Source organism: Mustela putorius, unplaced genomic scaffold, assembly GCF_011764305.1.
Source record: "Mustela putorius furo isolate JIRA1106 unplaced genomic scaffold, ASM1176430v1.1 tig00000551_pilon_pilon_pilon, whole genome shotgun sequence".
NCBI lineage: Eukaryota > Metazoa > Chordata > Mammalia > Carnivora > Mustelidae > Mustela > Mustela putorius.
In genome coordinates, this window is record NW_025421412.1 from 9,959,380 (window position 1) to 9,977,823 (window position 18,444).

Here is an 18,444-nt window from a genome sequence, read left to right on the forward strand (position 1 = left end):
CAGGGGTTTTTCTCTAGCTTGGGTCTCTGTTCCCCAGGAAAGGGGTTTTTATGGGATACACTCGAGAGGTTAGAATGTTCTCTCACCTCTGATCTTTGCCCAGCCCCTTGGTGGGCATTTTGCTTTGTTACTGTTTAGTTCTTTTGTTTCACATTCACCTGCCATTGCTAGACTGTTTTGTTACCTTTTGAAGAATTTTGCCCTTTATTTTCAGGGTCACTGTCTGAGGCTTCCACTAAGTGTTTCGCTAGTATTTGTTGCTAGTTTTTGGTGCTGTGAAATTCTCAGATCAGCCAGAACTTCCCTGCATGACTTTCCTCTACAACCTCCCCAAGCTGGGGTCTTGAGTAGGTGTTGATATTGTCAATAGTTTGGTCTTTATTTTGGAATACATTGTCAGTTTTATTCAAGACTATGTCCATGGATATGTTTTTCTGTGCTATCTCACTGTTTTGTTTTTTTAGGAAATTTGGGAGATTCAAAAAAACTACCATCATGATCTTACCCAGATTGAAGTTAATTGCTCAACCTCTACATAGTTTATTTAGCATATACTTTGTGCCTGGTGAAAGAAACAAATTCTAGCTGTTTTTTTTTTTTTTTTCTTTCCAAAGGAAGTGGTGGGAGGTCTCCTGGGCACATTGAGGGATTGAGGCCCTGGAAGATCAAGCTTAGAAAGTACACTCCAGGGAGTGGGCACCTGGAGCAGCAATGACCTCAGCTCAGGTCCCACCTGGTAACAGCCTGGTCCACACACCACCGCCTCTGACACTGTGAACGTTGCCCAGGTTCTCTCCCTTTGTCCTCAGAAGTCAGTGTCACAGTTCTGAAAGTGAATGTCTTATTGACCAGGTTACGTTAGGATCTGAAGGAGAAGTCCTGGGGATGGGGAAGAGCAGTTTGATGGGCCTGATAGTGAAGAGATAAAGGACAGGACTGAGGCTGGAAGCTTGTCTACAGATCGACTGTATTAATTCCCCAAGCTCCGCTCTCAGAGGGTTTGTTATTGCCTGAGTTCTTCTTCTGATTTCCTCGTCATAGGGGCCTTTACCACATAAACTCAAAAGAGCTCACAAGTATTTTGGAATTTGTATTAGTTTCCTGCTGATTACATAACTGACGACAATGAACTTGGTACCATAAAACAACAGAAATTCGTGGTCGCACTGTTCTGGAGACCACAAGTCCAAAACCAGAACGTCAGCAGGCCGACGATCTTTCTGAAGATTCTAGGGGAAGCCCCCTCCTTGCTCTTCCTCACTCTGGGAGGCGCTGGGTGGTCTCTGACATTCCTTAGCTCATGGCTGTGTTGCTCCAATCTTTGCGCCTGTCTTCATGGGAACTTCTTCCTTCCACGTGCCTCTGCGTCCTCTCCCCTTCTTTTAAGGACACTAGTCATTGGATTTAGGGCTCACCCTAATTCAATGTGACCTCATCTTAACTAATTACATTTTTGAAGGACATTATTTCCATATAAGGTCACATTCTGAGGTTCTGAGTGGGCATGGATTTGGGGGACACACTGCTGAACTCCCTGCAGAATTAGCTTCAGCTAGCCACTGGACTAGCCAGCGGCTTGCTAGTATCAGATATTGTAGGAAGCTTTGAAAAAAGCTTTCTGAAGTTTGCGGCAACTCACAGAAAATTGGTGTAGAAATGCAAAAGAGAAATTCAGTTCAATGTAGGAATTGAACTTGAAAGGAACCATCAAAGCCACAGCAATCTTAATGCATTTACTAAGAAACCAGTAAGCTGAGAGAATCACCAAGAGCCCACTGTGGGTACAATAAGTATGGGTCTATATAATATGACTGTAATATGGCATCCCCAACCCCTTAGGAAAAGTTGTTGGCTTATGGGAGCGGGGGGTACCTGCCATGCCTCAGCCAGTAGATTTCAGTGTGATTTGAAGGTCACCTGGGTCTTTCACAGAGTCACTAGGTCAGATATCCTGAGCGGTAGGTTTAGATATGTTGAGGTGCCCAAAACTGATTGCTAAACCAGGAGGCCAACTTTGGGAAAGGTGGTCTTGTGAGGGTGGTAGAGGCATCCTTTATGCCACTGCAACTTCTCTCCCAGTACAGCCTAGCCCTGTTTTGAATTCTGTGATTCCCCAAAGGGCCTTTTATGACCCTGGCCCTCATGTATGTTGGTCTTCAGGCAATGCAATCTCCGAACATTCTTTGGGATTAAAACACCATGTGTTGATTTCTTTGAGATTTTAACTTGAAGGAACAGAAGCATGACATTTCCTAAAATAAAAGTTTTGTTTCTGAAGTTGTTTAATAAATGAAGACTTGGATTTCACATCATGAAGGTGACAGTAGACATCACGATGTCACAGTCTAATGATAAGAAGAACAGAGGTAGACTTAATATATCCATGCCGAGTGAACCGAGCACCGAATGAGCAGAGGTTTTAATGGTTCAGATATTAAAAGTCAGAGCAATCATTAGATAAGAAAATATTGGATCCATGACCAGGCTGTTTTCAAAACCTTTTTAGTGAGTCATGCCCAGTATTTTCTGACTTCCGTCAGTTTTTGGATGATGAGCTGTTGATTAAGACTAAAAGCGTTGCTTTAATCTTCAGTCTTTAAGAGTTGAAAACTGAAAATGAACATCAAATACAGTCTGTTTTTCATTTAGGAATGCTTGGATTAAACACAAATAAACTACAGATTTTGTAATACTGACTTGCTAACATTATCTGGAAGTAATCATTAGAGCCTCAGATCTCATTAGAACTGGTGTTCAGTGTTTAAATGCTTTGTGAGATTTGGGTTAAATATAGTTAAATAGGAAGTCTAATTTCCCTGAACCAAGCTTTAAATTTATCATCTCACTGAGTTCTCACCTTTGAGGTCCCCACGGCAAAAAGTCATGACTTTATTCTTATTTTTGTAACATGCATTTCTGCAGAAATGCAGGTGATGACATTCACAGGCCAAAGAGTTTATGTTGGGTTTGAGATTACATTCTGGTATTTAAAACTTAACTTACTTTCCTTTAGATTTGTACATAGATGTGGGATTTCTGGATTATAAGACAGATATGTTCTTAATTTTTTTTTAAGAACCTCCCTTTTTTTTAAGAACCTCTCTTTTCTCCACATCATCCCCAACACTTATCTCTTGTTTTTAAGCTTTAAAAAGGATAAATCCTAACATGTGTGAAGTGGCATCTCGTTGTGGTTTTGATTTTCATTTTTCTAATTGTTAGTGAAGTCGAGCACCATTTCATGTACCTGTCAGCCATCCATATGCCTTTCTTACAGAAATGTCTATTCAGGTCCACTGTCCTTTTAAAGTTAGGTTGTTTCTTTTTGCTATTGAGTTGAAAACGTATGTCAACAAATAAGTTGTACACCTTAAATAGATACAAATTAAAATTTGGATTATATACTAAAACTGGAAAGAAATCTTGAACTTTTCATAAAGGCTTAATTTTAGCAAGATATCATCTGTTACAGTACATTGTATTGTTCATTTAAATTTTATTGACTCCACAATTTTGTATTTATGAATTTGTTTTGGTTTACCATTGCATGAGAAAAATGTAGGTATTTAAGTTACTCCATAATAAAATGCATCAGCCCCTACATGGGCTGTATGATTATTTTTTTTTAAGATTTTATTTATTTATTTGACAGACAGAGATCACAAGTAGGCAGAGAGGCAGGCAGAGCGAGGAGGAAGCAGGCTCCCCACTGAGTAGAGAGCCCGATGCAGGGCTCAATCCCAGGACCCTGGGATTATACCTGAGCTAAAGGCAGAGGCTTCAACCCACTGAGCCACCCAGGCACTCCTGGATGATCATTGTTTTAAAGGACCTCATGTTACTCAACTTTGAATTACTATGCTCTCATCACTAACCCTACTATATATATATATATATATATATATATATATATATATATATATTTAACTTTTATTAAGCACCTGTCTTCCAAAAAGCTTATTTTTTCATAAAATATTTCCATACTTTTTCTACCTTAATTCATTTTCTAATAGTATGACATTTACCTCTCACTCAATTTTTTAGTGTCTTTACCCAGAAAATTTGCAAATATGTGCTGTGTTTGTTCACTTGTAGGACTTATGCTTATGTTTTTCCCTCACACATCTAGGATCATTATGAATATATATGTGCATATCGTGCTCTATTTTAATCATCAGGTTATACTTTTCTTAATAAGATTTCACATTGTTTGTAACAAAGCTGTACAAATAGTTTGGTGGAAATCACATTATATGTACTGATTTCCATGCAATATTTCTGAGGAACAGTCCGATTTTGTGATAAAGTAACAGCAGTCTGTCATATGACTTCTGTTGGAAGACTATGTGTGCGTCAATATACACATATGTCAGAGATTTGGGGAAGGTGGGTGTTTTATTTTTGAAGGAGCATTTTCCATGCATAAACTGTATTAATCCATATGAGATGTTTATAGAGCAAAAAAAAAAAGATCATCATCATATTGAATGCTCTAAAATTATACCTCGCTTGTTTTAACAATGTATGGCACACCTGAAATTCAGACCAAATGCTTAAGGTACGGTGATCTAATAATACCTAGTTTATAGACGTATCTACAACAAACCAAACCCAGAAATTTTATTTTTCAAGAAGAAAGTACTGTAGCTGTAGCTTTCTGGTATTGCCCACAAACTTTATTGACCCAGTGTTTTCCCTAATATATTAAACTATGTATAAATATGAATTTAAGATGCTAAAATTTTGAGATACTGAAGATAAAAACTATAATTAAAAATATAAGGGAGAGTTATATTCTCAAACCCAAGTACAGTTTCCAAGTTTGCCTTTGATCATTCAGCAAATATTGATCGGAACACTTACTATACTGAGTGCATCGATGCCCTAGGAGAGACAAACAGCAGAGCCCCTGTCCGCAGAGAGCTTTGTGGATCAGACTTGTAAAGCACACATAAGCATTCCTAATTTTCTGCGTCTAATCTATTCCTGTAAATGTCTTTCAGCATGTCTTCAGAAAACTGGGGCCTATATTAATTAATTTAATCAATTTAAATGGGGAAACCAATAATGCTATATAGAAACGCCAACCAACTTCTCCACATATCACTAGATCACTGTCTAACACTAGGTAGCAATCCACCTGTGCATTTCTGTATAATGAACAGCATTTAAACACCTATCACTCAATTATGTGTATTTCCTGAATTCAGGAGTGGGTGTTTTGCACACACCAAACAAAAGCAAGAGCATGTGCTCTTATGTAAAAAACAAAGATATAAGATGTGAGAGGATTATCTACCATGTTGGATTGAATCTGTGAGGTCATCAGTGGTCAGGTGAGGCATCAGTTTACAGTAAAAGTGCTACTAATTACACTTGGATCATAAGATTGTAATTGATGCATTGATTACAAGGTACAACCTAAACTTCGAAGAGTTACACTGTGTCAGGGTAGGAGGTAGTATGTCTCAAATGTAATGAAATAAGATCAGATGACCTGAGTTGGGAGAGTCCTGTCTTAGGTCCTGCAAAAAGCCAACCTCAGGGAAGACAGGAAAAAGGAAGATTGTGATGCACTTGACACTTTTGTCTTGTAATACGAGATTCAGCTCAGAAGAACAGCAGAGCTATACATGCATTGCACGCTGTACCTTCTTGCCAGATTTATGGGCAGTTTCCATGTTTCCATGAACACACACGCAGATTCATTACAGTGGTTCTTCTAGATACATAGTGATTTGGGGCAAATATTTTTGCAAATATAAATGGCAGATGTTTGTATAGTGAGAATGCAGGTTGGGAGAAATAGGTCTTTGTTGTTTTGTGCAAATGCCGTAATGGTATTCTGTAAAAGATACGGAGTGGGGAGGGCCCAAGAAATAGTGAAAACGTCTTCTTGGGGATATCAGAGAAATCTTGAAGAAGGAGGGGCAGGAAGCCGATGTCCTGAAGGACGAGGAAGTGTGGTCTGTGGCAGGAGTGTTGTGGGTAAAAGTAAAGGATTTCATGGAGGGAGAAAAGCCATACTCGGATCCCAAGGCCCGGAACAGCCTGGCACTTTGGGGAGCTCTCGGTAGTGAGAAGTAGCAGGGGGGCTGTGTGCGGGATTCTGGGAAGGTGGCCGGCAGCACGGCGGAGGACTTGGCATGTCCTGCGAGGAGCTCGGACTTCATCCTGTGCTCAGCACAGGTGCATGGGGGATTCAGATCTGAGAGCGACAGGTCTGCTCTGTATTCGGGAAGTTCACTCTGGAGGTGACGTGTCACCTTCGTTGTTTTGTGCCAATGCTGTAATGGTGTTCTATAAAAGATATGGGGGAGGAGGGGCCCCAGAAATAGTGAAACTGAGGCAGAAAGTCCTTCTGGGGAGACCCATCTTCAAAAATTTTTCTTGGAGGCATGTTTTGTCTTAAGGATGTCACATCTTTTGTCGTGTTCCCCGCGCTCGCAGGTGTCAGCCGATTCACTCCCACTCCCCAAGCAGTCGTTCCTAATTGCCTTCCCATTACTTCCTGTTCTGAGAAGCATTCTAGCTCACCAGATCCCTGGAGGCAAAAATAAAGCATTTGGGGGACAGAGGTTTGTGTTGTAAATCTTCCCGTGTATCGCAGACCGCGAATTCTACAGACAATCCTCAGTTGTCTCTTTGTCATCTGGCAATAAACCTCGGTAAAGGTACCGTGCATGCTCTGCGCGGTGCTGAAGTGATAAATAACGAAGCTAAGACCCAGAGACAGATGGGCCCTGGGAACTGGGAACAATAAATCATGTGCTCGGGAAATTGTACCAGTGCATACGATTTTGGAACTGCGAACTATATCCCTATAAATGTCTTCAGATGAATGTGTTTGTTTCTCTGCTTATTAAATACTTGCATGGCAATTTAAGTGACTCTCTAGTTCTGCATAATTGATTGGCAACCTCCAAGTGTTTACCTTTGTAAAAATTGACAGACAGCTCTTGAATAACTCCTCAGCGGCCAGCATGCTGATTTCTGCCTGTAGTCCGGCTACATTCTCTGCTCTCCATTTTTGTTGATGGATCAACCAAATTAAAACCTTTCTGTCATATTTGAGGTGTTAAAATTTCCTGAGTACTGTGTGTACTCAGCTCTGGTTATGTAATTTGGAAGTAGGAGAAAGGGGCGGCTCATTATTTGCAAATATTATATAACTTGGGTATGAATACAGTAGGACTTTAAAACGATCTGGACATACTTCACCAGCTTTGATTAAAAGTCTTTGACATACAATCAAAAAGAGAATTTGGTGAATGTGTCAGACACAAAGTGTATTATGAGGTTATATTTCAAAGTGCCAGGTTCAGAGAGTGTGTATTTTATTTTTTTTTTAAAGTTGTTTTGGGCTTATAAAGACGTAGTGATTCTCAGTAATGACCAACATGATATACACGTCAATTCATTCATTTGACAATTGATTATAGCGCACAAATTATATTCACCTCGATCGGATTCCTGTTTGCGTGGTGTGTAAGCTTTGTTTCCTCAAAGTGGGCAAATCCAGGAAACATCCTAAAGTTATCTCATTAATTTCATCTGTGGTCTTTCATGATCATACAGGGAAAACAATCTTAACTTGAAGATATTACCTTGAAGGGTAATAACACATCTTTCTTTCTTCACCAGGAGTGAAAGAATCATCTCTTTTAAGGAACAATGCTAATTTCAATGAATGGATGGGTGAACGCATGCATTTATGAAGCATATGAGTGCGCTTCTGACTCCATGTACTGTAATCTGCAGAAACGTTCCGAGATATTGTACATCTGCTTGTCTAATTCATTCATTTAATATCTGCTGTATGTCTCTCTCTGTGCTGGGTGGCTGAGAGTGTCTACTCTCCAGGTGTTACTAATCTTCAGAAAAGACTCAAATATTTATAGTGGGGATAGGTTGTTTGGTTTTTTTAAAAAAGATTTTATTTATTTATTTGAGAGAGAGAAAGAGAGAAAGCAAGAGCGCTGCGGGGGGGTGGGTACTGAGAGGGTGAAGCAGGCTCCCCACTGAGCCTGCATGGGGCTCCATCCCAGGACCCTGAGACCATGACCTGGGCAGAAGGCAGATCTTAAAGGACTGAGCTGCCCAGGGACCCCAGGGGGTATTTTTAATGCAGTACCAAAGAGTAGGTTTAGAGGTTTGAGTGGGAAACCCAAAATTCACAACTGGAATTGATAAACAGGAGGGAGTCCACTGTAATTCATTCAACAACGAGGTAGAAATTACAAAGGACAGTTCTGTAAGTTACACAATTCAGACCCATGAGCTGAGTTTGCTGCTTGTTGCATTACATGTGGGCTCAAACATTTATCAGCGTAGGCTCTGGTCAGATCAGGGTCTGGAGAGGAAAGCTGGCACATACTTGGGAGAATTTTCAGGAAGACAGAACAGCGTGAAGAATAAAGAACACGGAGCCAGGGGGCTCAGTCGGGTAAGCGTCCGACTCTTGGTTTGGGCTCAAGTTGTGATCTCAAAGTCGTGAGATCAAGTCCCAGGTTAGACTCGTGGCTCAGCATGGAGTCTGCTTGTCCCTTTCCCTTTGTTCCTCCCCTGCTTTCTCACTCCCTCTCTTTCTCATAAATAACTAAGATCTTAAGAAAAAAAAAAAGAATAATGAACACTAAAAAGCAAAACTAGAAAAATAAAGGCGGGGCGGGGGGTGGAGTGTTACTGCTCTTCGTGTCCCAGCTCCCTGCACCATTGCTTACTAAAGGCTTTTATAACTATTGAATAGTTCTTGGGAACATGAGCCAAAAAGTATTGTATAAAACTTGTGCCCAGTGGCTTACTGCACACCTATTATCAGGAAAGTCCAACGAAGCCTGTTCCAACTGACCGTTACATACCATCCAGTGTGGGGTGTGTTTTGTTGGCAACAGGTAAATGCCACTCTGAATTGCTGGAAAGTCTACAGCCAAGCTCATTCCAAACAATGCAACTGAACTGACTTCCTAATTCGGAAATAGTTTTCTACGTTATGCAGTGGAAGTTTTTACAAAGCCGGTTTTCACACTGTGAGCTCGTTTGAGTTAGACATGTTTGCACGCTTTGTGTGTGTGTGTGTGTGTGTGTGTGTGTGTGTGTGTGTGATTCCTTGCCAGGGCTTCTAAACTGATTTTAAATAATCCATCCTTTTATATAGTTCGGAGTATACTTTAGGTCATCCCGGCAACATTAGTTTCCTTAGCAAACAAATTTATAAAGTAAATAAACAAAAAATCAGCCACCTCTGTTTTGATAGCTGTGTATTCTAAATCCGTGGGGTCCCAGGTCTTCAGAATTGACTTCATTTGTGCCAACGTAAAAGCAAAAAAACTTTAAAAGTTTTGTTAAAGCTACAATGTTCATCTTTTTAAAAATTTAATTTTGAAAGTCTGCTTTAAAAAACATAACACATGAACGTGAGTCAAAGACATCTATGGTGATAATGTGAACATCTGTTTCTCTTCCCTTGTTGGGTCCTGGCCACCCAGTCACCCTTCCTGAGAACTACTGCTGTTTATTCTCACGTTCACATTTTAAATCATCCTAAATATAAGGAGGTCTCGTCCTGTCTCTTACTGAACATAATTTGTTACTAAAGCAAGTTAGGAGCAACAGTGGAAGTTAGTTGTCGTAACGCTATGTATAATGTTTTTTAATGACAAAAAAAGAAATAAAATAATAATTTGGGGGAAAAGGCCACATAAACTCATCTTATTAATAGTCCTCGCACCCAGCTGATCCCAGTGATCCTTTTTCAGCTAAACAGCCAAATCATTCCTATTTTAAATTAGCTTTTTTTTTTTCCTTTTGGTCTTTCCTTTTTTTTTTTTTTTCTTTTCTTTCTTTTTTTTTTTTTTTTTTTTTTAAGTTCTGCTTAAATTCCAGTTTGTAACATGCAGTGTCGTTTTGGTTTCAGGTCAATTTAGTGACTCAGCACTTCCATGAAGCACCTGGTGCTCATCCCAGGGGCCTTCCTGAATCCCCATCACCCATCTCACCCACCGCCCCCACCTCCCCCCCCACCCCCTCACCTCCCCTCAGGTGACTCTCAGTGGGTTCTCCACGGTTAGGAGCCTGTTTCTTGGTTTGCCTCTTTCCCCCCCTATTATTGTTTGTTTTGTTTCTTCAATTCCAAATATGAGTGAAATCATACGGTATTTGTCTTTCTCTGACTGACTTATTTTGCTTAGCATAATACGTTCTAGCACCATCCATGTCGTTGCAAATGGTAAGCCTTCGCTCCTTCTGGTGGCTCAGTACCACCCCATAGTACATACAGCACCTCTTCTTTAATTCATTCATCAGTCGTTGGACACTTGGGCTCTCTCCATAATTTGGGTATTGTAGATAAAGCTGTTACAAACATAAGGGTGCGTGTATCCCTTTGAATTAGTATTTTTGTATTAGACCTCGTAGTGCCATTGCCAGGTCGTGGGGTGGTGAGGATGTGGAGAAAGGGGAGCCCTTTTATACTGTTGGTGGGAACGCAAGCCAGTGCAGTCACTCGGGAAGACAATACGGAGGTTCCTCAAAAAGTTAAAGATAGAACTACTCTAAAATAGCTCTCTGCTGAGTCCCATAAAATTTTAGTTTTTGTTTTGGGAATTCTTTGCATTTTTTAAAACAATTGCAACTATGCCTAGTTCTTAAAATAAACATCGTGATATTTTTTTCTCTCTCTCTGCCTAACATTCCAGTAAAAAATACATTCGTTTAGTAAAAATCAATTTGAAAATAGACACTTTTATTTTTATTCATAATACCTATCAACATATACTGTATATTTAACATTTTTTAAACTGAGAATGTAAATCATATAAGGGCAAGGGTTTTTGTTTTTCTTTTCAATCCTCTGTCATTACTGCCTCAAACACTGTCTAGATCATAAAGGTATTCTACACATGAGTGAATGAATGAATGAATGATTGAACAATAAATTTTGAATTTATTGAACAATTAATATTAAGAAACTCAAGGGAATCTTTAAAGTGTAACTTTAGGGACGCCTGGGTGGCTTGGTCGACTGGGCGTCTGCCTTCAGCTCAGGTCATGATCCCAGCATCCTGTAATTGGGTCCTGCATCTGGCTCCCTGCTCAGCGAGGAGCCTGCTGCTCCCCCTGCTTGTGCTCTCTTTCCCTCTCTCTCTCTCTCTCTCTGAAGAGATAAATAAATAAAAATCTTTAAAGTGTAACTTCAAATCATTTGTATCCCATTATCTTTTTGGATACCAATTAAAATTAGAGAAAATTCAATTTTATATTGACTATATTGTCTATATTTAGATTATAATTTATATTTTCACTGAACTATACAATGGACAAGGCAAATATGATATTTTTAGTGAAAGATGTTTTGTGAGGTTTTGAGGACAACGATCACATCCTTAAATTATTTGTTCTGTGTGTGTGTGTACGTGCGTGCGTGCACACACACGCTTTCTCGAAACCAGTGCCTCCCGGAGGTGCAGTTTTTCTCGTCATCACGTTTAAATCAACATATGATGATCATAACACTTAACAGGATCATTGTCCTCCTAGTTACCCAGACCCCAGGCCTCAGGCTTTCTTTCGTACTTCTTTTGTGAACTTCTCAAATATACAAATTACCAAATTTGGTTGATTCTCTGAGTAATGATAAAATTTTTTAAGCATTTGAGAACTAAAATGCTTTTAGTTTTCTTTTCTCTAAACTCTTCATAGAATTAATTTTCTTATCATCCCCACCATGTTTATAGCTTTGTTACAAGTTGTTCTGTCTTACATATTATTTGGGTGTGTACGTATTAGTTTTTCTATGCAAGAGTGGTGTGTGTGTGTGTGTGTGTGTGTGTTTCAAGAGGCATTATGCATCCTCTTATGTAAAGTAGATGATTATTCAGCATTAACTAAGTTGAATTTACACTTCACATCTGGACCAGATAACTTCCACGAAGTGAGTTACCATACTGTTAGTTTTGTGAGTAATATAGATTATTTTTTAAAACTTCCCAGGGAGTCTTTTTGATAGCCTATTTATTACTAAGTGTAGGTAAGTTCTAGAAATTATTTTATTTTCCTAAATATCCTACCACAGATTTCATCGTTTTATTTAAAATCTTGGCTTTCTGTTCCGATTTTTATTTCCAAAGTAGGTTCAATCAGAGCTGGTAATGATAGGTGTCACTGAATTCAGAACCTGAGTTTCATGGATTATGATGGAGCTGGTGACTTAATGGGGCAGTCCTAAGAAAGCAAAGGCCTTCCTATTTAAGGTTCCAATTCTAATCTAGTGGGTTTTTCTGTTTTGTTGTTTGAAAGGGAAATTTTTTTTCTGAAATTCCCATTTGATAAAAATACGCATTCTAACGTCAGAGTAGGTTCATTATTAAAAGATGAAAGTAGTGTGTCTTCTTTATCACATGTGACTCCAATTCAAGTCAATATATGTTTAATATATTTGATAATGAAGGCAATTTTCTTCTTCACGTTTAATGTAGCTCGAGGTGAATTCCTCGTTAAATTCCTACTCATGGTGGTTCAGGCTTAAAGGTCTTCATGCTGACCAGTATTGTTCTTACTTCTTGTAGGAAGAAAGCTGTTTTAGGACTTAAGCTGCCTCCTGTTGGGATGACCTCTGGTTTCTTAAATGGTAGTATCTGTGTGGCTAAGAGAAAAAGTAGTGATGTTTTCTGTTTGTGTGAACTTAAAATTTTCCATGCGTAGCTCTGGAGCTACTTGTGTTTCATAAATTATTTTCTTCATATAAAATGCCATTTAAAACGCTAAAGGTGTTCCACCAGGCACCTGGGTAGCGCAGTGGTTAAGCGCCTGCCTTCAACTCCGGTCATCATCCCTGTGTCCTGGGATCGGGCTCCCTGCTCAGCGGGAAGCCTGCTTCTCCCTCTCCCACTCCCTCTGCTTGTGTTCCCTTTCTGTCTCTCTCTGTCAAATAAATCAATAAATTGCTATGAATAAAATAAAAAGCTAAAGGTACTCCTTCTGAAAGTTTCTTCAGTTTTGATGCAAAAACTATGGCTAGTTTATACTGAATTAACATTTGACCCTTCTCTCCACAGATGTTTTTTGAAATTCTTAGTTTTGCATGATAACTCCATGTGAAATTTATTTTTAGGGGGATAGTTCCTATGTGAAAGATCGCTGGTGTGTTTTTGATGGATTTATGGTCTTCTGCCTTTGGGTTTCATTGGTGTTACAGGTAATTAAAATTTTTAATTTACATGGGGATATTTTCAAAAATGTGCATTGTTTTGCATTGAAAGTCTAAATAAAAATAGTAATCAGGTGGTGGGTATTATAGAGAGCACGGATTGCATGGAGCACTGAGTGTGGTGAAAAAATGATGATACTGTTATGCTGAAAATAAATAAATTAAAAAAATAGTTATATATGTCAAATGTGATGGTGTAACTCTCTTCAACATCATATTATTTTATTTTTTTTAATTTTTTTAAAAGATTTTATTTATTTATTTGACAGACAGAGATCACAAGTAGGCAGAGAGGCAGGCAGAGAGAGAGGAGGAAGCAGGCTCCCCGTGGAGCAGAGAGCCCAATGTGGGACTAGATCCCAGAACCCTGAGATCATGACCTGAGCCGAAGGCAGCGGCTTAACCCACTGAGCCACCCAGGTGCCCCATCAACATCATATTATTTTAAATGTTTATGATTAAAAAACTAACATCTTAATCTTTGTCAGTCACATCTGTGGATTCTCAATCAGAAATGAACATCAATACTATAGCAAATTATTTCTTATTAAAAAATATAAAGATATATTTATTTAAAACGAAGGACAGAGCATGGGGTAACATTTCTGCATCTTGTAGAATAAAAATTTTAAATATTAAAATTCCAGTCTTTTATGTGACTGAATCCCCACTAAAAACAGCTGACTAATAGAGCTACATTGGGATGAACATAAAATACCATATCGCAAATAGAAAGTGCCTTACTATGAGAAATGGAGAACTTATATTTAAAAGGCTAAAGGTGGGATTTTACTGGGTAATAGAATTCATTTCCATGTGTTCATTCAGGCTTCAGTTTTGTGTTTAATTCAACTCAAGTTCGTACATTCTTCATTTAAAAATTTAGAATATAATAAATTCAGTCCATCCTGCAGAGTCGTGTCAATGCTTAAGGATGAGCTCTCCTTGTTTTTACAGAGCTCGCCTCTCCAACAATCTGACTTCATCCTGCATATCCATGCATTCTTTTCCATTTAATAGCTATTAAATGACTGACAAACGTTTTCTAATTATCATTTTTGCCTCTTTTAGTAAATGGTACAATTCCTTTTAAAATTTTTTTATAATACCCTTAACCCTCTCTCCATTACTTTGTGTTCTAGCTAGTTTTAAAAGTTCCACCATTTTTTTCCTCACCTTATTGGTGAGGAAAATTCAGCCTACTTCTTCTGTACTCGAAGTTGGCGCTTGTTTTATAATTAAAAACTGGGCTTCGATGAATTATTCGGGAAATGAGTAAGAGCAGTGGCGTTTACATTAGTTTATGTGTTCATTTCTCTAAAGATAGCTATAGCTTCAAAAAGGACCATTTCAGTGGAAAAGAATGCAGGGCAAAGTTCAGTGTGGCAAATCCAACAGTGCTGCCTTGTGTCTGTCGTAAATACGGGCAAAGCTAAGGGAAGCTCTGAGCTTGTTTCTTCTTACCTCTTAATTCACAGGTATTTGAAATTGCTGATATAGTTGACCAGATGTCACCCTGGGGCATGTTACGGATTCCAAGGCCACTGATTATGATTCGGGCGTTCCGAATTTATTTCCGATTCGAGCTACCAAGGACCAGGATTACAAACATTTTAAAGTAAGTACTGCTGTTGTATGAGAGAAGGAGAAAACCTTAAGACATTTCTGTAAGTTTTGCCTACTTTTTTTTGCCCCCAGGCGATCAGGAGAACAAATATGGAGCGTTTCAATTTTCCTGCTTTTCTTTCTACTTCTTTATGGAATTTTAGGAGTTCAGATGTTTGGAACATTTACCTATCACTGTGTAGTAAATGACACGAAACCAGGGTAAGTTTCTCTATCTACTCACTGTGTTTTAATTTACATGATTAACAAAAAACTTTCTGCAAATCTTAAGAGAAAACTCTATGTCTTAGTTGAACAAAAAAGCCCTTATGTGCTCTGCTCTATATTTTCTGTTTCCTCAAAATTTTCTTGTCTGATTTTTTAACACAAGTATTCAAGGCAAGCCGGACTGAAAAATGTAACCCCTTGGGAAAGTAGACTAAGCAAATTCAAAGTGTGCATTTGGAGATTTTCTTCAGTGTGACAGAATGAGGAGTGTGCTACCATAATACCATCTGAGTATTTTCATTTCCTATTTAAATAAGATGGAAATGAGAAATGGTGTAACTACTTGGAAAAACAGGCAGTTTCTTAGAAAGTTAAACAGACACCTACCATGTATCCCGTTCATTCCATTCCAGGTGTCTAACCAGGGGAAGTGAAAACATATGTCCATAAGATAGACTTATACATAGTGACTGTATTTATAATTGCCCAAACTGCTAACAACCCAAATTCCCACCAACAGGTACATGAATAAACAAATTGTGGTATATCCATATGACGAATACTGTTCAGCAATAAAAAGAAGTATGAGAAATTGATATACACAACATCTTGGGTGAATCTTGAAATAATTATGCTGAGCAAATGAAGCCAGATGAAAAAGATGACATATTCTGTGATTCCATGCATACAACGTTCTAGAAAATGCAAGCTTATCTGTAACAACAAAAGGGAAACCAGTAACTGCCTGCGAGTAAGGTTAGGGATAAGAATAAAGGGTTACCGGGCGCCTGGGTGGCTCAGTGGGTTAAGCCGATGCCTTCGGCTCAGGTCATGATCTCAGGGTCCTGGGATCGAGTCCCGCATCGGGCTCTCTGCTCAGCAGGGAGCCTGCTTCCCTCTCTCTCTCTCTGCCTGCCTCTCTGCCTACTTGTGGTGATCTCTGTCTGTCAAATAAATACATAAAATCTTAAAAAAAAAAAAAAAGAATAAAGGGTTACCAGGGTACATTAGGAAACCTTTGGGGTTGGGGCACCTAGGGGGGCTCAGTCGGTTAAGTGTCTGCTTTTGGCTCAGGTCATGATCCCAGGGTCCTGGGATCAAGCCCCACATGGGGCTCCCTGCTCAGTGGGGAGTCTACTTCTCCCTCTCCCTCTGCCTCTACCCTGTACCCCCACTTGTTCTCTCTCTCCCTCTCTCAAATAAATAAGTAAAATCTTAAAAAAAAAAAAAAGGTTGGGGTTGATCAGTATGTTCATTATCTTGATTGTGGTCTGTGCACATGTTAAAATTTATCAAACCGTATGTTTTAACATGTGCCATTTATTGTATGTCAAGTATATCTCATGATAACAGTTTATCATGGGGTAAAGCAGAAATCTAAGTTTCTTCCTATGGTTAGACAGTTGTTCCAGCGCGATGTATCGTGTGCTGTGCCCTCGGAGTTTGACGCCACTTTTCTCCTTCACTAATTCCCTGTCTAGATTTGAGTTTGTACCGATGGTCTCTGTTGTGTTTGATCTATTTGACTATCTTTTCACCCATATTACACTCTGGAACTTGTTTGGATTATAACATGGCTATATGCATCGGGTCATTTTCTAGCTTCCTGCCTTCTGTAGGCTCTGGACCTTGTTTTCTGCCTCTTGTGGCATTAAAACCCAAACTCTTAGCTACTGGACACTTACTCCCCATCCATACCAATGTATTGTCAGTTCACGGACTCTCCATTTTTAGTTCCCTCTGGCCTTTTGACCTTTCTTGTAAGCCCAGATATGTATTTCTGAATGTCACCATTTATCCAGTCAATCTTGTTGTTTGTAATGGAAAGAGTTGAATTTAATATAGCCCAGTTTGCCAGAACTAACCCTCTGGCCCTCCTAGCTAACCTCCCCCACCCAACACACACACACCTCCACCATTGGTTTAATTTAATTTATTTATTTGACACAGAGAGATCACAAGTAGGCAGAGAGGCAGGTAGAGAGAGGGGGAAAGCAGGCTCCCCGCTGAGCAGAGAGCCCGATGCGGGACTCGATCCCAGGACCCTGAGATCATGACCTGAGCCGAAGGCAGAGGCTTAACCCACTGAGCCACCCAGGCGCCCACACCTCCACCATTTTTCTCATTGTACTCTGAATTCCTTGAGGACACAAAGGGCAAGGGTGGAGAAGATCCCTCTTGGGGCCAGTACCTAGTATTCTTGCACAGAGTAAGTACTTAGTAACTGTGTCTTGAAGGCATGGTGCATAATACTTTATATTTAGACAGATAATAATAACATTGTGACAAATTGATATAGAAGAGGAAATTTTAGAAAAAAAGGGAGAAAAGCAAGCTGCTAAATGTGACAAGGGAGAAATGGTTAAAAAATAGCAAAGCAACGCTAAGAGTGGAGAGAAGCAGGGAGCTGGCACACACAGACAGGGCGGGGGAGTGTAAGAAAGAGGTAAGGGGGTTGCCTGCGCGGCTGAGGAAAGAGACACATGCGTGGAATAAAGACTGTAGGTAGTTGTTTTTTGTTTCGTTTTTTTTAAGTGTATGTAGGCTGTAAAATGTGTCTAGATTGTTCCGTGAGTGAATCTGAAGGTGGGAAAAAGATATTGTGTGGGCGGGAAACAATAGAACAGAGGCGAAGAGCAGAGGAAGATTCCGCATAAGAAAGCTGCAGTGTTCTAGTAGCTGCAAGCACAGGAAGCTGATTTAAAGTTTCCATTTTATTAAAAATCAAGTTAGAATGTGTGAGAACTCTAAAGCTTGTTAGAATTGTAAAACTAGCTAGAAGATCAAGCATCCTGCTGGCAAACCCAAGGTGGACCCGTGAACAGGGAAGAGGTAGAGCAGCATCTCTGACCTCAGGGCCCTTGCATCACTTCAGAAAGTGATCTTTGCCATCTCTTCACCACACCCAGTGCTAGGACATGAATGGCTTTGAAAAAATTATTCAAAGACCTCTTGTGTTTTCAATATTAGTGCTCCAACTCATCACTTTTTCCTAAAAATGGAGTTCTCTATGCAGAGTTAACCTGTGTTTTGGCAGAATTTTCAGTTACTCCAGACAAAGCAGTTATGGAGGAATGTCTGCATTTTCTCTATCCCGTATTTATAAAATCTGCCTATTAGCTTTATGAACATACACATTTATTTTGCCTTCCCTTTATGAGACAGTTTCTCTTTGAGAAGAAGATAGTTAACTAGCTGCAGAGTAGTAATATTGCTCATAATAGCAATTTTCGTTAAGTTTGACGATTCATTTCAAGGACCAATCCCTTAGACCATTATCCCTTTAATTTTCAATTCACTATTAACTGATTCTTACTGAGAAGCAGAAAAATTGTTGATGCCGTTTTGCCATTAGTTCCAACCAGACCTTAATTTATTTTTAGAGACTTAAAAACCACCCGAAG

General features: G+C 39.3%; 1 protein-coding gene across 2 annotated transcripts in view; it reads left to right on the forward strand.

The window, feature by feature from the left end:
* NALCN (sodium leak channel, non-selective) overlaps positions 1-18,444 on the forward strand; it is a 303,251-nt gene that overhangs the window by 23,498 nt on the left and 261,309 nt on the right. For both annotated transcript variants that reach the window (XM_045081349.1, XM_045081348.1), the window contains exons 4-6: positions 13,112-13,195; positions 14,686-14,825; positions 14,906-15,034. In XM_045081349.1, the coding sequence (XP_044937284.1) occupies positions 13,112-13,195; positions 14,686-14,825; positions 14,906-15,034 (353 nt within the window). The remainder of the gene's footprint in view (positions 1-13,111; positions 13,196-14,685; positions 14,826-14,905; positions 15,035-18,444) is intronic.